The sequence below is a fragment of the Vanellus vanellus genome (assembly GCF_965231255.1).
Source record: "Vanellus vanellus genome assembly, chromosome: 1".
Lineage (NCBI taxonomy): Eukaryota > Metazoa > Chordata > Aves > Charadriiformes > Charadriidae > Vanellus > Vanellus vanellus.
Genome location: NC_138905.1, coordinates 1,547,250 through 1,568,893, shown reverse-complemented (window position 1 = coordinate 1,568,893; position 21,644 = coordinate 1,547,250). Strand labels below are relative to the sequence as shown.

The 21,644-nt window shown below is 45.1% G+C and overlaps 1 protein-coding gene across 1 annotated transcript in view; it reads left to right on the top strand.

Moving 5' to 3' along the window:
* UBE2H (ubiquitin conjugating enzyme E2 H) overlaps positions 1 to 21,644 on the top strand; it is a 54,541-nt gene that overhangs the window by 16,713 nt on the left and 16,184 nt on the right. Inside the window, exons 2-3 of the mRNA XM_082488409.1 lie at positions 11,433 to 11,509; positions 12,201 to 12,275. Of these exons, the coding sequence (XP_082344535.1) occupies positions 11,433 to 11,509; positions 12,201 to 12,275 (152 nt within the window). The remainder of the gene's footprint in view (positions 1 to 11,432; positions 11,510 to 12,200; positions 12,276 to 21,644) is intronic.

Below are 21,644 nucleotides of genomic sequence, written 5' to 3'. Positions count from 1 at the left end.
GAATTTAACTTGGTCTTGAAAAAAAGGTATTTCTAATAAAGTGGTTTGAAAGGAACAGAAATCCACAGGTGCCTCGGGTTCGTTTCAATCCACCTTGAAACGAACACCTGTATCTGGTAGAGCATCATGTGTTACTTCAGATTGGGCTGTTATGTGTGGCGACAGATCTGGATTGAAGCCACACAATGACTTTTCCCCTGTGTTACTTGAGGTCAGGGGAATTGTACTAATCTCTAGCTTAATTTCCAAACTTAGTTTGCTTTTATTTCCTACGCCCATGTGGCTTCTGAGATTTATTTTAAAGCTTGTTTCTTTGAGGACTGGCAGATAACATCCCTTCTTCAGGAAGACTCAGAAATGCTGGAGCTTCTGGCTCAAGAAGCAAAGTATTCTGTAACAAACAAATGTCAGTTGTGCCCTGTTCTTCAGAGGGAGAAATATTTTCCAAAACGTCTTTGAGAGACCTTATTGCTGTTCTGGTTGGTACAGAAAACACCCAGATGGGTGGCAGTTTGCTATTAGGATTTTTGATATTAAACATATAAGCTCAGGACGTTAATTGTTGAATGCTTAAAGTTGAAGAAGCTTTGTGAGGACCAGCGCTGCTTATTTTTCACTGGCACTGTCCACTTCAGTGCTTGCTCTGGGCTCTGAGTATTCACAGTTTAAGCACATCTTGTTCTCACTGGCGTTTCAAACAGTTGTTGCTGTCTCAATTCTGAAGACTGTGGTTTACAAAATCCTTTAAAAAAAAAACAACAACAAAAAAAACAAAACAAAACAAAACAAAAACCAAAACAGTGCAGGTGTGACCTCAGTGAGCAAGAAATACACCATTGAGTATTTCCATGTACTCTCGTGTCTGCTGGTGTAGGGTTGGAAGGGACTCTGCAAAACACTGCTACGCTGTCGATAACTCGGTATCTTTGGTGTAAGAGGTGCTTATGGAGCAGCTCTGTCTTTTGTTTCTGCTCTGCTGTTTCAGATACTCTGCTCCAGCTGTCGGCTCCATTAGGTTTGTAGCAAAGGTCAGCAAAGCAAACCTCTTCCCTAGATCCGGTTTTAAAGCAAGCGGAGGCAATACATCTAAGTAGGTGCCCCACAGCTATCTTTCCAGTCATGTTGCCAAACCCTTGTGGGCTTGTTCGAAAGGCAGCCCAAGCAACTAACCATCTTGCTCTCATCACATATGCTTATCGCATGGACCAGTTCTTGGTGTGTTGCCAGGGTTTTTGCGCTAAACCAGCACTTCCTGGTGAGCCTCACCTCTGTTGTGCCTGACACACAAAAAAAAAAAAAAAAAAAAAAGGGGGGGGGGGAAATTCCACTGAATTATGTTCCTGGCAGGCCACGGGGAGCTCTGGTGATATGTTATCCCGATTCCAAGGGAGCGGAATCCTAGACAGGAGTTTTAATGTGTTTCCTCCCGCCTTGGTGTTTTAAGAGTTCAAGCTTGAGTTTGTTTGTGCAAAGCCTTTTTTAGAGAGGACTTCAGGATTTTTGTTGAAGAGACATCCCGGTGTTTATTAAAACAATTCTCAGGATTCCCATATTTAACACACTCTCATTTCAGTGTTATGATGTAGCTCAAGCCGGTGCAGGGTATCAGCTTTCCCCTCGTGAGTCTTTGTGGCCCAGTTCAGCATCCCTTGCAGACAAGAAAAGATCCTGGTGAAGGGGAGCAAAGAGGATGGGGACTCTGGTTCCAGAACTGGTAACTGCTCTGTGCCAAAGCATTTTAAAATTAAGGTTATGTTCAACAGAATATAACTCTGAATTTACCGGAATGAAAATACTGCTTTGACACTTTCTCCTTAAACTCTATCTTGTTTAAAATCAAGAACTTGAGATACTTCTAGATTATTTTTTTTTTCCTAAGTAAAAACTCTTGCCAAAACTCAGCTGCTGACCTCTTCTGCATCCGTTTGCTTTGACTACAAACGTGTCATGTCGCAAGGGCTTTACAGCCTGAGGAGATGGCTGTTTGTACATTTGGGGTTTCATGTCGCTGTTGCTGAGGTGCCTTGACATGCTTGCAGTTTCTAAATGACTGTGTAGGTTTCTTGGAGTAAAAAAGCATTTCAGTAAAGTCTATGGAAACCTAAACCAAGCTTCACTTGAGGGGAAAAGGCCACATCTTAAAATAATGGAAGTCTTTGGGAAGTCTAAATTAGTGAAATATTCCAACGTCGTGAACATGTGAAAAGCTTTTTGCTTTTGACAGACCTGGTGTGTTCTTGTAAAACCTGTGATGGGGCACAGCCCTCAAAATGCAGTTAAATCTTAGGCTTGGTGTCAGGTCTAGCACACGTTTGGGGTCATGCTCTCAATTCTGTGGTTTTACAACCACAGTTTCTCTTTCAGAAGCATGTCATAGAATGGTTTAGAGTTGGAAAGGACCTTGAAGATCATTGAGTTCCAACCCCCCTGCCATAGGCAGGGACACCTCCCACTAGACCAGGTTGCCCAAGGCCACGTCCAGCCTGGCCTTGAACACCTCCAGGGATGGGGCCTCAACAACCTCTCTGGGCAACCTGTTCCAGTGCCTCACCACCCTCACAGTGAAAAACTTCTTTCCAATGTTTAATCTGAAGCTGCCCTCTTCCAGTTTAAAGCCATTCCCCCTCGTCCTATCACTACATTTTGGCACTTCTTGAATCCTCACAAAGAGGAAATCGACTGTACCCAACACAACTGGAAAAAGAAATGATTATATTTTCTCCTTCTGATGTTTTACTTAAAATGCACTTGAAATTTCTTGCTTGTTTGAGAAGTTTGATTATTATTCGTACATTAAATACTCCGTTCCCACCAGTATGTACAATCACCATGGTAACAAACTTCTCTTGATGGAAGCTGTAGCAATGCAAATATTATATCTAGTGGTTTAGCTTAGAGACAGATGTATGGCCATGTAAACTACTGCTGCTGTCGTCTTCGATGCTTCTGGGTCTGACTCTGGTTTCCCCCATGACTGACTTTAAATGTCAGCGTAGTGAATTCTGTAGCTTCTGGCTCGGTGGCTGGCTGAGAGTGCGAGGTTCCCCATTATTTCCACCTTGTTCATGCCAGGTGAGCAGCTTGTATTGAACTCTTCTGGGAGGATCAAGCATAAGGTCAGAGTAGACCAGTGCAATCATATCGTGGGGACCTTTTTGCCTCCCTGTTTATCCCAGGGCCTTATGCTCCCGTGTCATGGCTATGTAGGTGGTCTTCCCTGGTAGTCCTTTCTGGTCAGATGCCTTCCTCAAACTGTGCAGTCAACTCCAGCTAGGATGCATTTAAGGAGTTTGCTAATTGACAGTTGCTTATCATTACAGACTAATTGCACTTCAATTCTGCTGGTTTCTCATGTGTCCTTTTTTTACTGAGATTCGAAAAAATCTTGTGCTTGCAGAGGCAACATGATGTTGCATTATGGTCGTCCACGGGAACATCAGTTAAGCTGTGTTGATCACAACTCATTCTGACTCCCTTTCATCAAGTCCAGTCTCTTCCTTTCATGTTTAATAATCTTGTGTGCCAGCTTCTTCTCAACTTGACTCATGCATCTCCTTGCCTTTCTTGAGCAGCACCTCAACAACCTTTGTGTAGGTCAGGTTTAAATGGTTTCAAGCTGTTTCCCTCCAATGTGCTGCTCCTGGGACTGCCCAGCACAATGTGTAGCACTGAAACACAGTCATCTCGCAAGCAAAGCTCCTCTGGGATGCAAATCAGATGTCACCCTGGGCCTGTACATGTTCTCGTCCAGAATTGTGCTTGGCTAACGATACCTGGTAAAACGAGGGCCTGGTGCTTGTACACATTGTGTTCTTCCTGGTCTGTAAATGGAAATGAATTGCACAGTAATCAGTACCGCAAAACTGGAGTTTGGCTACAGCACTTGTTATCTACTATCAAAATGACACTGATTGCGTTCCCCTCTAATCTGATTGTGAAGGAGGTCGTGGTGCCACTGCTGCAATTAAATGTTGCCCCATCCGGTGGAAACTTGAGAACACAGTTTTAAATGAGGTTATTCCAATCTTTTTTTCTCTATGGCAAAAAAAATATATATATCTGTCTGCTCTCCCCTTCTAAACAAGTTGAAGCTTTTCAAGGGAACAGCACAGAGTTGGGAAGAGCAATAAATGAGTTTGTTTCCTGAAGGAAGAAGGCAGCATGGTATGCGGTGTACTTTGTTGTCTTCTTGTGGTGGTTCCCCTCACTTCTGATGAGGGAAGACCTAGTTTGAAGCCTGGATTACCCTCTCTGTAGGAAAAATGCTGATTTAGTTTCTAACTGGTTCATAGCAGGCAACTCGTGTGCAAAGTGTCTTCTGAGGAAAGCTGGCTTTTCCTTCTACCTTTTCTTTATTACTCCAGTTTCTTGGCACAAAGTTTAGTGGAGAGCGGCCAGATATAAATCAAGAGCTTCAAAGAAAGCAAGCCAGACTGGAGTGCTTGCTGGAGCAGCGGTTCCTTCTCCCAAAATCCCTGATCACACTCACGAGGTGTCTTTCAGTATATGTGGCTGTGCTTGGAAAGTGCCTTTTGATGGGGTTGCTGGTGACTAGGGTGTTTATCTTAGGGAAATTTGCCATCCTTGATGTGAAATTGTGAAGGGTGTGTGCAGAATAACTTAAGAATGCTCTTTCTTATGTGATTTCTCATCTTGGTTAAAATCTTGTAGAGAAGCAGTAACATGGTAGGGTTTTTTAAAAGCAAAACTGCATTTCTAATGAGAAAACGCCTGTGTGCAATAAAATAAAAACTCAGCAACCCAGCACAGGTTGCTCTTCAGTTATTCATTTGCTATTCACTCGCTTCCAGAGCTTTTTTGGCTGTAATCATAACTGGCCGTCATCTTGCAACGAGTGAAACCACCTCTGCGTAGTGCCATCCACAGTTCACTTGTTGCAGTGGTAAGGAGTGTGAAGGGATGGGAAAGCTGGTGGTCTTCAGAGCTTTCCACGATTGCCCACAAGTGATGTGTTGTCCTTTACAATGTAGGATTTAAGTGAGTTTTGTGTCTTTTAAAGCTGTGGGATTCCTGGGCAAGCCCAGTTCAGACAAAGAAAGATTGAGATTTGCCCCAGGTACCTGAAGATAAAATGCAGTTTGCCCCAGTGGTGTCTTCCCTTCTTGGGGCTGGTGCAGAGCATGGGGCTGTGGATACCAGCACCAGAAACTGTGCAACACAGCATCCCTGGCAAATAGCGAACCTATTTCTGGTGCTAGAAAACCCCTTTGCTTGAAGCTGGAAACTGTCAGCGGTGCCCTGTGGCAACGAGAATAACTAGCTTGGGGGAAAACCAGTGGATTTTAATAATCTGAATGGGTTTAGCCTGGAGTTCTCAAGAAGTTTGCAAGAGAGGGTGACTAAAAAGTACTGCCTCTTGCTGCTTGAAACCACAAGAGATTTTTTTTTTTTGTTTTCTTTATAACCTTTTTTGCTTCTGACTAAGTGTCCTTTCTTCTGGTGCGCTGCAGAGATAGACAGAGAAGTGTGAAGAAAGTTAAATATGAGTTAAGGGCAGGGACATTTACTTGGGGAAGATACGAATGCTTAAAGCATCAAAGTTCTGGTGCTGGCTGTGGTTTTGCGTGTGCAACTGGTACCTTGGGTAACTTGTATCAGATAAAGGCACGGAGTTTAGAGGAGGCAAGGCAGCCTACGAAGGCTTGGAGGGAGGGAGGCAACTGAGCTGAACTTGCCCTTTTGCTGCCCACGCATCAGCGTAACCGGTAACGCTGCTAAATCATAGGGCTCCTTACAGATAACTGCAGGTTGTGGAAGTGCTTCTTAGAGTGGAACTCATTCACCTTTGTAAGAAAATAAACACGAATAACCATCAGTCCCAATATTAGAGGCTATTTACGTTGCAAAATTCTGTTTGCAAAGACTTCAGAAGAATTCACACCTCTGCCTCGAACAAGCAGAGCGAGCGGTGCTTTCTGTACCACCAGCAGCTGGAGTGGCTGCACTTGTATCGCATGGGTGGTGTAGCAGCACTCGCTGCCTGCAAAGCTCTTCGTGAAAGAAAAAATCAACTGTATTTAATCTTATTTTTAAAACACCCTTTGTCACGAAAAATGCAGATGGTGAATTATGTCCTCAAAGGTTCTCAGCTGCTTAGGTAGCAGAGCTGGATGATTTCTTTTGTTTGAAATATACACAGATGTGGTCTTACCATTGTCCATCAAATTCAGAATGTCTTCTCCGGTGAGGTCCTTCACCTGGAAAGATAGCCACAGACGAGTCTCCATAAGTAAGAGAAGACATGGCAGAGATCCTTAGAAGGCAGGAATTAGCTTTCTGGTAATGACCATCGACCTATCTGCAACTTGTATTGAGGTGCATGTGGATAAATATACAGCTTTATTTTTTCGTGGGACACTCCAGCTTTCTACTTTGTCTGCCACTTTGGGGCAGGGTGCACATGGCCACTTGTGTCACTAGGCATGCAAAATATTTTTAGTGAAATATTTTTAGCTGGAAAATGCCAAAGCTTATAACTTATGGTAATTTTAAAGAAACTTAATGAAGGGTGTGGGGTTTTTTTTTAAGGCTAAATGTTTGCCAGGAAAAAAGTCACTCAACCCTGCAAGCAGACTAGCCATCTGTTGGCTGTGATGTTCATCTGGGATTTGGGGAGATCTGGGTGTGAAGTTGAATCCTAACAATTTTTTTTTTATTACTGCAGGGGACATCAAACCCTATGGTGGTGGGTGGCCCCGTACAAGGATGAGGGAATGGGAACTCGACCCTGGAACAGGCAAATCCACAGTGGCCAGTCTATTTCTGACTGATGGTTGGGCAGTCTCTCACTCTCCAGATTTGAAAGGTTTTGTGTTTTTTGTCCCAATGCAGAATAGGCAAAATGCTTTAAATCACTTTTCATTCTAACCGAAGAAACAATTTCCTACGAGCCCAACCCTGAACAATAGAGCCTTGATCTTGATAGGGGGCTCTGGATGTTACTGTAATGCTAATACATGGAGAGGTTGGCCTTTGCGCTTCTGGCACATTTCAGGCACTATATAGGGAGTCTGTAATCAGCTGCAGAAAAATTCCCTTCTGTCTCTCTCCTAGCAACCCCTTCTGAACTGATATTTGAAAATAAGCTTGCTTTCCATATCATCACCTAAATATTTTCGACACTTACTGTCTTTAAAATTCTCATAATAAACTTGGGACTAAGATAATTTATCTTCAGGTCCTCAGGACTCCCTTCTAGTTTCTGTGGTCTTAAGGTAAAGCTTTTGAACTTCTTATCCGTTAGAAACCTGACTTGTATCCAGATTTTTCTCTTTTCTCTTGACTTTTACACTGACTATATTTGACACAAAGTTGAATTGGTATACTGAGATGATAAAGAGATAAAAGCAGCAAGGCCATACGTCACCTGGACTAGTAGGTGCAAGCTGAGACTCTCAAAAGGGATTTGGTTGTATTTTTGTTAAACATTTTAGCGCACGTGATGTGTTACAGGCTGGTTTTGTAGCTCTGTAATCTTGACCCCGTATACACATGTGTAGCCGTGTGCCCTGCTGTGGAAAGAAGGCAGGCTGCTTGTACCAGTATGAACCACTGGATTGCCACCAGAATTAAGGATGTTGCAGTCTTTATCCATTACCTGCTCATTCTTGTTCTGCAAATCTGAATGATGATGAGCATAGTAACAGACAGCGTACGCATAGTGAAATTTGTCTGGACAGGGTAGAGTAAAACAAGGTGAGGGGTTTATGGTCTTCCCCATAAGTGCTGACTGTGTCTTTGAAGTCCTGAACACTCACAGGAGCGCCTTCTCCTGAATGAGGTGGATGGGAATCCCAGGTGCAAACGTAGATATCCTGGGAGAAATGTGCAGTGGTTGCTGTGAACAGTCTGGTCACCTTGATTGTGGAAATCTTGCTCCAAAGTCTCGATGTTCTCTTCCTGGGGCTTCCTCAAGCTGTACTCTGTTTTCTGAAGACCTGGGACATTTCTCCTTCCTTCCTGGGAGCTACTTGGGCTTTCTGCAGGATCTGGCACCAGGCCCTGTCTAGCTCTGAGTGCAGGAGAGGAGGGGGTTTGTTGTGCCCTAGGCACAACTGGGTTCCTTAAGTCCTGTGGGTCTCCAAACTGGCAACTCTTTCTTGGATCTGAGACAGCTGATTAATTGCTGGTGTGTTTGGAATGGGATTCATTTGGGATTTGGTTGTAAGACTTTTGCCTTATGGAAAAAATCTGTCTGAGCTGAGAAAATAGTTGGGTCAGAGCCTGCGTTCTTTACTCGGAGATACATTGCCCTTGGCCTTGGCGGAGCTTTCTCTGGGGATGTGGTCTGGAGGACCAGTCCTCCAAATGTGTCAAGTCCCTTCTGCTGCTCCCCCGTGCTCTTCCCTTGTGCTGCTAGAGGGTTCCCTGGTACGGCTTTGTGGGATGGAGAAGCCTTGAGGTCTTCCTGGAGTCCTGGCTTGTGCAATAAATGTTTCCTTTTCTGAACACTTCCTGGAGATGGAACGAACTTGTAGGGTGTAAATGTTCTTTTTGTTGTAATTGCTCCATGTGCTCCTCCCGCTAGCGCTCTCAATCATTTTCTTAGTGGGATTTCAAGATTTCAAATTCCTGAGCATCTCTACCTTTAGAGAAAACTTGGTGGAGAAGGGGAAGGCGGTTCACCCCACTTGTGTTAGAAAGTGGGGGCTCACATGGAATTCACTTCATGCCCAGGAAAGAGGGCTTCCTCAGTTCTGCTTGTGCATTTCCAGAGATTTCCCCTGTGTTGATACAAGGGCTTTATTGCTGAAACTCACTTTGCGTTCAGTCTGTCCCCAAGCTCTTGTATCATGTTAATAAACAATGTGGTTGTTCCCAAATGCAGCATCCACATCCTAATACATATCCCTTTTGTGAACCTAATTCACTCGCTGCATTTTTTGGTAGGAATGTTAGGTCCTTGCAGCAATGGGGAGAATAATCAAATATGGCCCCACATTGCTTACTAATATTTTTTTTTTTTTTGAACTTGGGAACACTAGGACTGAGTCTGAGTGCAGAAAGCTCTGCTTTAATTTATGGTTGGTATTAACTTGCGGAGCCGAAGAGCATATAAGCTGCAGCTGCTCAGAAGCTTGCTCTGAAGATCAGGCTGGGAGAGCTGTTTTTTATTAAGTGGTACTTGATTTAGTCCTAAGTAAAACCATTTGTATTTAACCTGATCCGCGAAGCTGCTGTAAGTGTTAACATACTTCAGTATTAAACGTTTCACTCTGGGGCATCATCATACACGGCGAGTTTGTGTAAGAGCCCATTTCTGAACCTGGAATAGTTATCCAGGAGATGAATGTGGACGTTTTCAAAGGAACTTAAACTCAGTTGAGCCTATATTTAAAACTTACTGTCACGGTACTGGATGACATGAAAAGATTTGGTGACAAACGTCTCTTAACATCAGGTCTGAAGCAAGCTGCAATACTTCGGTGCTAAGCTACTCTCAGCAAACCTGGAGGGATGTAGCTTTTCCCAGAGATGCCCCTTGGCTTTTGGCAGAGAAATCAGTTGCGCTTTGGGGCAGTTAGGCATCGATCTGCCCTTTGTGAGCTGCTCTTGGGTGACTGCCAGGTGCAGTGAGCTACTTGCCATTTAACTGTAGGGCAGAGCAGCTTATGCTGAACCAAGAAAACTCTTCAGCCAAAACAAACCGCTATAAACTTTTCTCCCTCCCCATGAGAATGAGGGGAAGGAGGTTATTGCATCCAAACTCTTTGGAGCTGGCACTGTGGGAAAACTCTGTCCAATCTGGGAGTCATTGTACTTGAGGAACTGTAATAAATCCTGACGGACTCTGCAGATGGGACTTGGATCTCATGCGTACGACTATGTACACAGACTGTTGGGATTGAATTGGCACTTCTGGAAACAGGAGCCTCTTAAAGTAGTTTGTGGCGCACCTTAAGCAGACTTCATGGGTCATAATGTGAGATCGGGGATAGGTCTGAGCTAAGAATTTTTTGTTCCTGGTGGTAGATCCCAGGCAGTTACATTCCTGGTGGGTTGGAAGTATTTAAGGGATCGTGTATGTGTGTGCCCAGGCACACAAGTGCCTGTTTGCTCCGTGCCCTGAAGGTGCAAGGGGGTCTGTGTGATGGCTGCAAAGTGGAGAGCTTCCTGGGCAAATTTTGTGCCTTGAAAGCAGAAAACCTTTTGCATCAGGGTGAAAAATCTTGGTTGTAAAAGGGAACCTGGCTTCAGTTCCTCTTGGCCTGAGTGTTTCTGCCAAGCTTGCTGCTGAGATGTTAAGGATCTTTTATTAGATATTCTGTGCTGTTGCCACTTTCCCTCAAATGGGGACAGCCTCTGTGGTGCAGAGCTGAAGCAGTCTGAAGTTCAGGTGGGAATAAACCTTTGATTTTTCTCCTGCTGTGTTTTTTTTCTGATGCTTCCCTCGTAATTCATATTAAGATTATTGATTAAAAGTAATTGCTGTAGGATATTATTCACAATCCATTAACCCTGATTTATAGCAGAATTCTTCAGCGAGCTTGGGTCCTGAAACATCGCCGTTAATTGTCTGAACTGAGCCTTACTTGAAATGAAGATTTCTTGTGTTTCCCTTGTATTCCCTTCTTCCCAAAGCACTGGCGCTTTGAGTCTTTCCTTTAAATGTTGAGAAATACAGTTGTTCTTTTTGCACTGTAACAGTGCCTCATAATCTCGCCCTTCTGCCATCTCTCTGAAGACACAGAGTTTTTTGGTCTTGCAAGTCAAATTAACATGAGATTGCCATAATTTGCATCGTAGCTGTGGGAGGCCATCTGACAGCGCCGAAGGCAGCCAAGGAGAATTGAATTCATCAGCTCTCGCGTTTGTCAGAGCAGGGACTGGGGCGAGTTCTGCTCCTCTAATCTGGGCAGGAGAGTAAACATTTAATGTGAGCAGTTGGCAAGGGTGACTTTCTGCTTTGTGGCTCGTCTCCCGAGAGCTGGAAAGGAGAGAGATCTCTCCGAGTCCTGGCCTCACCTCTGAGCCTTGCCCCTGGGGTTCATGTCTGTGTTCACTGAGGCTTTGGAGCTGTTGCTGTTCCTGGATTTTAGCTCCCCTCTGTAGCCCAAATATGTTTCCAAATACGTTGCTGATAGGGACTCGGCATTTTCTTAAATTGGAGCTCACGCTCTGCAAAAGTAGGTGGAAAACACTAAGCAGCTCTAAAGGGAAGGGAGGCATCATCTCAAGATTGCTCAATGCAAAGGGAGGGATTCTTCAGTGTGTAGAATTGGCTTTTACTAACGTCATTGTGGTGGTGTGGTCACTTAGATGTGTCAAGACGCTTAAATTGCATGTTGTAGAATATTTTGAATATTTGGTTTTAAACTATTTGGTGTGACAGGCTTCTAGCAAATTACCCATATCTGAATAAATGGGTTTTGTTTCCCTGACTAAATGTTTTCCTTTACTTGATGTATCAGTATTGAAAGCAAACACGAAGTCACAATCTTAGGAGGACTCAATGAATTTGTTGTGAAGTTTTATGGACCACAAGGAAGTAAGTATATGACCCAGCCCTTCTATAAAAATAAACTAATGGCTCATGGTGGGGAACAGTGAAATGACACATTCTTCTGGAGTGGAAGAAGAGATGAGCAAATCTAAGTGGGGTTGAGAAATCAAAGGGTAGCAGTGTTTTGAAGGCTGCTCTCTCAAGGGTGGGGAGAAATACAAGTGTGAGCATTAATGCAGATGAACCACCTCCCTTGGAGCTGAGCAGAGCTGGATACCGCCTTTGGACAGCTAAGCCCTCTGCTATGGCCTTCAGCACCGCTTTTGTTGATCCTTAGTTTTTTCTAGACCTGGCTCATAAATTTTGCATCATTCATCTGAATTGTTGCAGAGTTTGTAATTAAGATGGCTTTTCTAGTGACTAGATCACAAGTCAGGTCTCCACTGTGTCTTAATTTAGTAACATCTCTAAAGGTAAGTAGATTATTCTAAAGTCTCTGTTTTTAATAAGGCTTTTGTGTCTTTGTGCCAAGATCTTCTGCAGTATCAGTTAAAATCATGTATTTCTTGTCAGGCAGCACAGGAAAAAGGCTTTTACCGTAGGAGGTTTGATATGAAATCTTACCCCCTGATGGAACTAAGTAATCTTCCAAAGATGTGTTTTCCTTAATGCTGTAGTTCTATTTATTCTCTCCTGAGTTATGAAGTGTCTAATACCTGCATTTCTTTCATTGCAGCACCATATGAAGGTGGAGTATGGAAAGTTAGAGTCGACCTTCCTGATAAATACCCTTTCAAATCCCCGTCTATAGGTAACCAATACTCACTTTCAGTCAAAACCCTTTTAATGTTTATGCAGGAGAGATGCTATTGCTTGCAGCATTGTTGCAGGTGAAGTTGCTGCAACCCTTGGTGCAATCATAAGGTCTTTACTTCAAGTCTGCAGAATGTTTTTACTGTAGACTTCCAGATACCACATGCCAAACAGAGAGGAAGTTTGGTCTTTTGGCTTGAGGGCTGGGAGCTGGAAATGTGATTTGGTCACGTTTGTGTGTTGATGAACTGAGTCTCTCTGCCTTGTGCTTTTTTAATAACAGCCATTCGTGGGTAAGATGCAGGATACCACAGCAAGTGCTGGAGCCTGTTTATATAAAATGACTCATGTAGTACAGAGAGCAAAGACCACAGTGCATGTTCATAATCTTGGGGGGAACCTAGCTTTTGGGACCTCTTGCCCAAATGTGGATGGAAGTGAAGGCGGGAGCTGAAACCTGTGTCCTCTTGGACTAGGTGATGCATATGTGGAAGACCGTAGAAGCAGGGACCTATCACCAGAAAAATTGCAGCTGGGTAGACTGGTCAGGCTTGTCAAACCTTCGAGAGCAAATAGGAAGTTTGATAAGGAAATGTTTTTTAGACTGTATCCATCCTATCTTTGTCCTTGGGTAACAGTGATCCAACTCAGATGTCTCCTGGTACTTAACTTTATTCCAGTCACTTAAGCTTTAAATAAAATAGCCAATACTGCTTGAAAAACTGGAGCAGATTCATGAAGTTCCAACATCTCTATTCTGGCTTATGAAATAAGCACTGGTAACTCAGTGACATGGCGTTTCTCCATCGGAAGGGTGTGCTTGTGGCTCAAGCCACTGGAGGACTCTACAGAATGGAGAAAACAGCTTGAGGAGAACTGATGTGGAAACTTGACTATATGGGTTGGACGAGATGGGTCCTTTCCAATATCAACATCCTGATTTGGAGTTGATAAGTATTGGTTGCTTTCTTAAAATAGACTCTTATGCTAAGAGTGCCTTCTATTTAGGATCTCTCTCTCTGGTGTGAGAAATAGTGTCTCTTTCCAAATGTGAACTGTGCCATTTGGGAAAGAGCGACGCTGTTTTTACGCTGTCCTTTACCTTTCTTTTTTGCTGTTGAGACCTTAACTGAACCACAGCCGTGTGCACGCAGCTGAGTAACAATGCAGTATTGCTGCAGCTATGCGAACCCTCTTCTCCTTCCTCTTAAGTCAGCTCTGAAACTTGCTATAAACCTCAGGTTGCAGACTGTTTACGAGATGCATAGTATGTTATTTGGTGCCAGTCATTTTTCCCTCCCCACTTCTCAAGTGGCACAAACTGATGCAGATCAGGATACTATCATGTTGGTATTCTTAAATGTGTGCTGGCTACAGACAACTTTCAGAAAGCATATAAAACCCAGTTTCCTTGTTGTTAATTGCTTTGGTGCTAGTCTACTCGAGATTATTTTTCTCTCTCCTGATGTTCTTCCAGTGTGTATCAAAAATCAAGGTTGCTTGCTTGAAGCAAAACCAAACTTTTTTTCCAGTAGCCTGTGAAGCCAATGCAGCTAAATGTCGGGCAGGCTCTTGTATATTCGTAGCGCTGCTGATTTAGGCTCCAGTTAGTTGCGTGGAAGGTGGTAGGGTTGACCTTGTGGTGGTTTGACTTGGAGGCTATTCAGTGCTGGTTGGGATAGGCGGGAGTAAAAGGCAGCCTGGGATCAGAGTTGGCCCAGCTGCGTTTTCAGAACTGACACCACAAGGATGGCCTTTCTCCTTGTGAACTTGGCAAGGGCAGTGGGTGGGTGTGGAGGGGGTTATTTTCTGCTCAGATTGCTTTGTCCCTTCTAATGTTGCTTTTGCTGTCTACCTTTTAGTACAGCAGCTTTCCCTCCATCAGCTTGCTTATACCTGCTGTGTTGCGACTGTCTTATTCTGGACTCATCAGACCTTCCAACATGCTTCCCTGGCCTTATGAGTCTTTGTTTGAGTGGCTGAAAACATCCTTTTTTTCTCACTGAGCTCCCCAAAAGGCTGGCACTTGCTCTAGGGCCTGCCTTGCTGCTGTCGGTCGGCTGAGGGCTGCTGGAAGCGCAGGTTACCCCCCGGGCGAAGCAGCGCGCAGCTGAGGTTTCAGGTTGAATAAACAGTCGATGGTAGACGAGAGTTGGCTTAGCAAAGCAGCGCTCAGTTCTGCTGCGGAGGGAGGACGGAGCTGGGGAGTGGAAATGCCAAGAGGAGCGCTAGGACCCGGGGAAGCTCCCACCCGGCTGCAGGAAGAGGTTTGTTTTTCTTTGTCTGGTTCCCATTTCTGTTGCCCCTGCCCGGCTTTATCTGGACAGCCAGGGCTGAGTGACGTCTCGGCCCCTTCCTCTGGGCCAGCCTGATCTCTGCACCGCCGCTCTCGGAGGCAGACTCGGTGTGCGGTGCCTGATACCGGTGGTTTTGGCATTACAGATAGCTCCAGAGGCAAGCCTTTGTCCCAGCTGAACCGGGAGCATTCACAACCTTGTAAATGAGACAAGATCCTATTCTCTCCGGGCTGCATCCCCAGCAGCGTGGCCAGCAGGGTGAGGGAGGGGATTGTGCCCCTCTGCTGCGCTCTGCTCTGCTCTAGGGAGACCCCCCCTGCAGTGCTGCCTCCAGCTCGGGGGCCTCAGCACAGGAGAGACATGGACCTGGTGGAGGAGCGGGGCCAGAGGAGGCCCCGGAGATGCTCCATGGGCGGGAGCCCCTCTGTTGGGAGGACAGGCTGGGAGAGGTGGGGGTGTTCAGCCTGGAGAAGAGAAAGCTCTAGGGAGACCTTAGAGCCCCTTCCAGTACTTAAAGGGGGCCTACGGGAGAGATGGGGATGGACTTTTTATCAGGGTCTGTTGTGATAGGACAAGGGGTAATGGCTTTAAACTAAAAGATGCTTAGACTGGGTCTAAGAAAGAAATGTTTTATGCTGAGGGTGGTGAGACACTGGCCCAGATTGCCCAGAGCAGTGGTCGCTGCCCCATCCCTGGAAACATTCCAGGTCGGGTTGGACGGGGCTCTGAGCAACCTGGTCTAGTGGAAGATGTCCCTGCCCATGGCAAGGGGTTGGACTAGGTGGCCTTTAAACAGACCTTCCAACCCAAACTATTCTATGATTCTCTCCCAGATCTCCCTGTTCCAGTGAGCACGGGTGTCCTAACCCAGCAGTCCTCAGCCAGCTTGAGCTCTGGATAACACAGGGGTAGGAATTAATAGGGAAGAAATTTGCCGTGGCAGTCTCTGATCTGTAAAGAGGAGGAAATGAAGGATTTCAGAGATGGCAGAGCCCATAAATGGACAGACGGTCATCTAGAGCACACATGTAGCTTGTTTGCAGCCCTTCTGTTCTCAGCACTGCATAGCTCCCACTGCGGTGATGACATGCAGAGTTCAAATTGTCTGTGTAAGTCACTGGCTTGTATGAAGTATAGAATCCAACAGTTTCTTTTCCTTTAATAAATTACACTTTTATGCTGAAGCTTAAAGCCAAAATGCTGTCCTTGCAGCTTTCCTTGTTCCTCTAGTACTGTAGGCTAAAATTTTCTTTCCATCTTAGTAAATCTTAATGTGGTCTTGAACATGACATGGGCTTTTTGCAGCAAATAACATGATGGCTTGAAGCATATCAATGTGTTCTAGAAAGCTGCTTCTGAAAAATGACTGCTAATGGTTGCTTTCTAATCTGTTCAAATTGCTTTTATCCCAGCATGGCTCTGAGTGTAAGGTACATGAAAACTTGGTATTCTCTTCTAAAGTGCAACTGACAAACCTGAACAGAAAAGGTTTTTAAAGTGGGTTTCAAATTTGTCATCTGGAAAGGCACAGACTGCTTTTCTTAAACCCTTAAAAACTGGTGGTCCTTTTTGCCTTTGAGGGTCTCTTGCAGAAGCCTTTGTTTGGTGTGGTGGCTCTTCTCCTGCCAAATCTTTGCTCACTTGTCTCATCCACAGCTCCCTTCTCAAATATGCGTGGCATTTATTTCCTGCCCTTCTCACGTTGGTAATTATTGCTGTAGTTTATTAAATGATGCTCCCTCAGGGACAGTGCTCTCCTGACAGTGCAGGTAGTGCCTCTGCTTACAGACTTAAACCACCCTAGGATCTATGTGGAAAGAGCAGTTCTTGGGAGAGCTTCCAGTGTTTCATTGTGTCTTGCAGTACCTTTCCGGTATTTCTGGCACTGCCTGTTCCTTGCTTGGTGTTTGCTGTGTGATCGGACAGATCCCATGTTGGTGCAGGATGAGCAAGAGCGATGTGATGTACAATAAAAATGGAAATGCACATCCTAGAAGAACACGAATCTAATCAGAGGCAGTTAACAGGGCTGTCATGTTGGCTCTGGGCTTGAGTGCTCCCATTGAGATTAACTAACTCCGCTCGTGATCCCTAAATATCCACATCTTCGGGGTTGAAACAAACCTCCTGAACTTGAGCGGTTTGTTAGCACAAAACCAGCTCCTGAAAAATACCCAGTTGCTTTCTGAAGCTAGTGAATGCTGCTGCTCTTAATGCTTTTGTCAATTAATGTAAATATCCCTGCATGCTTACGAGGACCCAAAGCGCTCCCCTGCTAGATGTTTGGTTCCGTTTTTGCTTTCTCCTAGACAATATGTTTTGAGCTGCTTATGATTTCAGTAACTGCTGGCACTGCTGCGCTACTTTTCCCTTCCCTCTGGGATTTAATATCTTCAGGGGAACTTTCTGCTTAGTCTATTCCTGCTTTTTCAAAGGGGAATTGTGAAGTACTTGAAGTACTGTTTTGCGCTCCCAAGTCATGAGAACACTTTGTGTAAATTTTGTATGTTTTTAATCAGTCCGTACGCCTGCCAAGAGCTGGAGATTACTGCTCTTTGATGCCATAAACAGGGGAGGAAGCACAGAGTGTCAATGTCCTGCCCTGCTTAGATGATAGGAGCAATAAAAACATGTGGATGTGGGAGTGTGAGCTCTTACCTGAAAGCACCGTGGCATTTATTTTATTGCTAAAATCTGCAGAAATATTAGGCCGGCACTGAGTCACTCTGGTTTCTTAATAATCAAATGTCACAGCTGCAAAGTTTGCGTACAATATGCTCAGAGCCTCAATTTCTCAAATAACTTCTGTATATTTATACACAGTTCTCATTTTCCTTCCATCTCTGGCCCAGTTATCTGCAAATAGCTTGCATTTCTATTTCACCTTTCTCCTAAGTGTTTTGCAAAACAAAATGCCTAGTATGTACACAAAACATATGGAAGTGTGTGTGTATATGTATGTGTATGTATATAATGAGACATTGTGGCAGCCAGTCCAGGAATGAAGCAGCGTTGTTTAGCTCCAGCCAGGATTTAACAGATCTCTCCTGGTCTTTGCTTAATTTTTCTTTTTAACTGCAGCTGCTATTTTTACTTTCAGCTCCTCTCTGGATTGCCTTACGTTTTGCTACTTAGAATTTCATGAGTCACTTATCGCCTGTGACCATTCTGAGCTTGCTCTTCCCCGCGTGTGTTGATCCTTATTCTGACCTATAAGCGATGTGAAAATGTTTGTTCTTTCAAATATGCTTAGCTTTGTCTGAGGGGAAAGACGAGACACTGAAAGGTAATTTGTATCCCTGTCTCCACTGGGGTCTGACGCACAACTGTGCACCCTCTGCAGATTCCCTGCTACAATCGGAGAATGGGAACAGACTGACAAAATGGGGTGGGTGTTTTCAGCCTGACTTGGCACAGATTTGCTGCCTCCTGTGCCAGTCTCTGAAGCCAGGGCATCAGGTGATGGTGCACCTAAGCAATGAGATGAACTGATATTGGGCAATTGCTTTGTGCTAGTTCTGCATTTTTTCCAGAGATTGCTGCCCTTGGCACCAGTCTGTAAGCTTGTGGATACTACTTTTCTGCTTCCAAGGACTATCCAGCGATTCACGCTGAGCAGGAGGTCCAGAGTTGATAGCTCTGCCACTATTTTCCATCAGCTACAGCCATATTTTTCTGTCCTTATCTTTCCCTCATGAAGCTGCTGCAGAATTATTTATGGTATTGTTTTGAAAAGCTACTAGAATTTGAGTATGGTAATATAAACTGTTCTACTTCTGCTGTTAGTAAGCTGACGTTACACAGCACCACATGCCACCACCGTGCAGTGAATGCCTCCATAGTGAGTGCACAGTGTTATATTTGACTCTGTTGTTAGTGCTCTGAATGGGCTCCTAACCTCCAAATTTCATAAAAAAGAAATTGTTGCTTTTGCGAGTGAGAGCTTACTGACCTGAGAGCGCTGGACAAGGTACACGCCTCTGAGGTGGGCAGATCCTGTGCCCTTCAAATGGGGAACAGCCACGCACTAGACCAGTTGTCCCAGTCTGCAGAGGGGAATAGGTGCTAAGTTGAGGACTGGGGCAGAGGTCTTGCTCTTGTGCCCTCTCCCCCATCTCCTACCACAGTTTCTCAACCTGTGGTGCATGGCAGGCTCGTGATCAGTTGCACAAGAAGGTAGTGCCTGAAATGAGTGCAATGCGTTTTAAAAAATAATTAAAAAAAAAAAAAAAGCATGCACCCTTGCAGGCTTTTGGGTGTTAGGGGTGGGTGGGGGGGAAGGAGTAAACATTGTTTAGACTAATCTTATCTGGCTGTTTGGCAGCACTGCAGGAGTACTTGGGAGATCTTTTTCCATTAGGTGGGTTGTCCACTGGTTAAAAAAAGCAGAGGAAAAACACTGCTCTTGACCTCTCTGTGCTGTACATAAGCTCTTACATACTGATCTCCGTGCACATAGTTCTGCCCCAAGCCTTGGGTGGTCACCCAAGCCACGTTGATTTGGTGTGGTATTTAAAACTCGCTGCAGCCTGCTTCAGAGAGACTGTAACCACCTTCCCACCTCACCAGCCAGGCAGTCTGAACTGTTTCCTCATTTGGCCTTAATCTCTCATTAAAAATAAAACTTTGAGGCTTGTCAGTCTCACTGCGCTGGAAGGTCAGCAGTGGTTAGATACGCTTGTCCTGTTGGCTGTTTGTTTGGCACCACAGTGGAATCTGCTGTCACAGTTGTTCAGGTAGAGAAGTGTCCAGCTGGCCGTGTTTTATGAGCGAAGAGAGCCGACACGTGGGCAAGCAGTGGTGAATTTGGGATGGGTAAGTGGATATAAACTAGTTCCACTCTGGCATATTCCCCAGAGCCGGTGGGAAGTCCTCTTGCAGTTATCGCTGGTGTGGGTCGGTCATGCAGCTGACTCCCTGCTGAGCAAGAAGCCACGAAGCGGGGAGGCTGGGATGTGCTGTGTTTGCTGGCACGCTGCTTTGCCTCCGTCCTGCGTGCTTCAGCACAGCTAGCAGCACTAGCATCGCTTTGAAGAGCTGTGCTGCTGGAAGAAAGTCTCTTTTGGGGACCTGTCACCTAACCTACCAGCTAAGCTGGCTGTACTTTGAGCTCAGATAAACAACGGAACACCTTTTGAAGTACCGCTTGTTGGATTGCAGCTGGTTCCTGACTTGGAGGAGAAGCATCAAGGGGTACAGAAAGCTTTCTGCTGCTGTGGGCCAGCATCGCGCAGCTGGAGCTGTGGAAAGAGCGAAGAGGTAGTCTCCAGCCCAGATTTCTGATCCCTCTTATCTCCAAGGTTTGCATCCATTCTGCCTGAACGGTAGACGAGGGCTGTGCCAAGGTAGGGGACCCTTTCTAAATCACAGCCCAGCCCTGTAGGCATAGCGATAGAGGAGCAATCGATGCGAAACAACCTCTTGCAGGAGCTTTCTGCCTAATGGCTCCACAGGACAACAAGAGGTGCCATGGGAGTCCTCAGCGTTCCCCAGGTTATCCAGGTAGTTGGGCTCTGTCTCTTGGAGGAGAACTTGCTGGCAGAGCCACTCACGACAGCACGATGGTTCTGGCAGTGCCTTCTAGCCATACTGGGAGCTTTAGTCTGCAGTTGTTCAAGAGAGGTGTTGACATCAACGTAAGTCTGAAACTCCTCCCTGGTTCTCTGCTGTGGTTTTGCTCACCTGGAGATCGTGTTCAGCTATCGCCCACCCACAGGGCCTGATCCATGGAGTGACCGCTTTGACCCAACTGCGAGTCAGTGCCCTGAATGTTCAGACCCATCCACGGTTGGTGCGTGAGCACGGTGAGAGAACTTCATTTTGTACTGGAATACGTCCAGCTGCTGGAGCTTTATGAGTGTTCCTGCGTTTGCAGCATCAAGGAAGATTGACAGCCTTTCACTTAGCTGGTTTTTAATTTAAAAATGTGCTTCTCTTCAAAGATTTTGTCAATCCGAGGAGTGATTACTCCAGGGCTATTGCTGAACTACCAGTGTTTTTGAAGGTCAGCATCTGCATATTGGTCTCAGTGTCTTCCAGTATCAGAACAGATGTGTCCCTTTCTGTTGTGTATCTCCTTTATGGATGTACAGGTTTTTTTTTGTTCTCACCCAAAGGCATTTTTGTCCGTACAGATTTTACACAGTCCTCCTTTACTTTCAAAGGCAAGCCGGGGTCTTGTCTCTGTATGGAAAGTGGGGACTGCAGTCACTTTGCTGCTTGAATTCCTCCGAAGCGTTGGCTTTTCCAGGGTTCAGTGTGAATGTGTTTTAAAATGTTAAATTAAGTGTTTACAGCCAGTCCAGCACACAGAATCACGACTGATCAGGCTGTGACCTTGGCTTCATGCTGCAGACCATGGTGAGAACCCAAAATCAAGAGCCTGTACCTTGGTACTCTTCATGGAGTGTTCACCTGGAGTTCTGCGCAGTGTATTAATTGGGGTGTGGAGTGTTCAAGACTACGGCAGTAGACCTGCCCCGGTGTTTATGCTGATTTGGGAGGGGTTGGTTTGTTTTTTTTTTTGACTCCTGGCTTCCTCTTTAAATTGGAATTTCAGTTTTGCATGGATGCTTATGCTTGCTTTGTCTTCTGTATGTAAAAATAAATACAGAGCAAGTCAGTATTATTGGAGGAATATTAGTGCTTTATCACTGCAGGTGACTTGACATTTAAAATAAAGGAGGTTTAATTTCAAATAATAGGTTTGAGCTTATTTCTGGGTCAAAAAAAGGAAAAACGTTGACCAGAGTTGCTCTAGGCCTGGGCAGTTTGTGGCTGTGGGAGAATGAGACTGGAGGGACCTTGAAGAGCTGCAAGAAGATGTCGCAACAACCTGGGAAACAAGGAGTGCAGGGAGAAGGATGTTTGTGTTCTTTCTTGAAGAACAACTGTTTCATTTGCAAAGCCGGAGACCGAGGACAATGTGAAAGAAGGGATTGTTCCTTGCCTGGGTGAACGCAAAGATGACAGAGAAGAATTTCATATCTCTAGCACAGGAGCTGCATGAGCAGACAACCTAATCTCATCTCCCTGGGTATCGCGCGCAGCTTCAATGCTGAATGTGAATG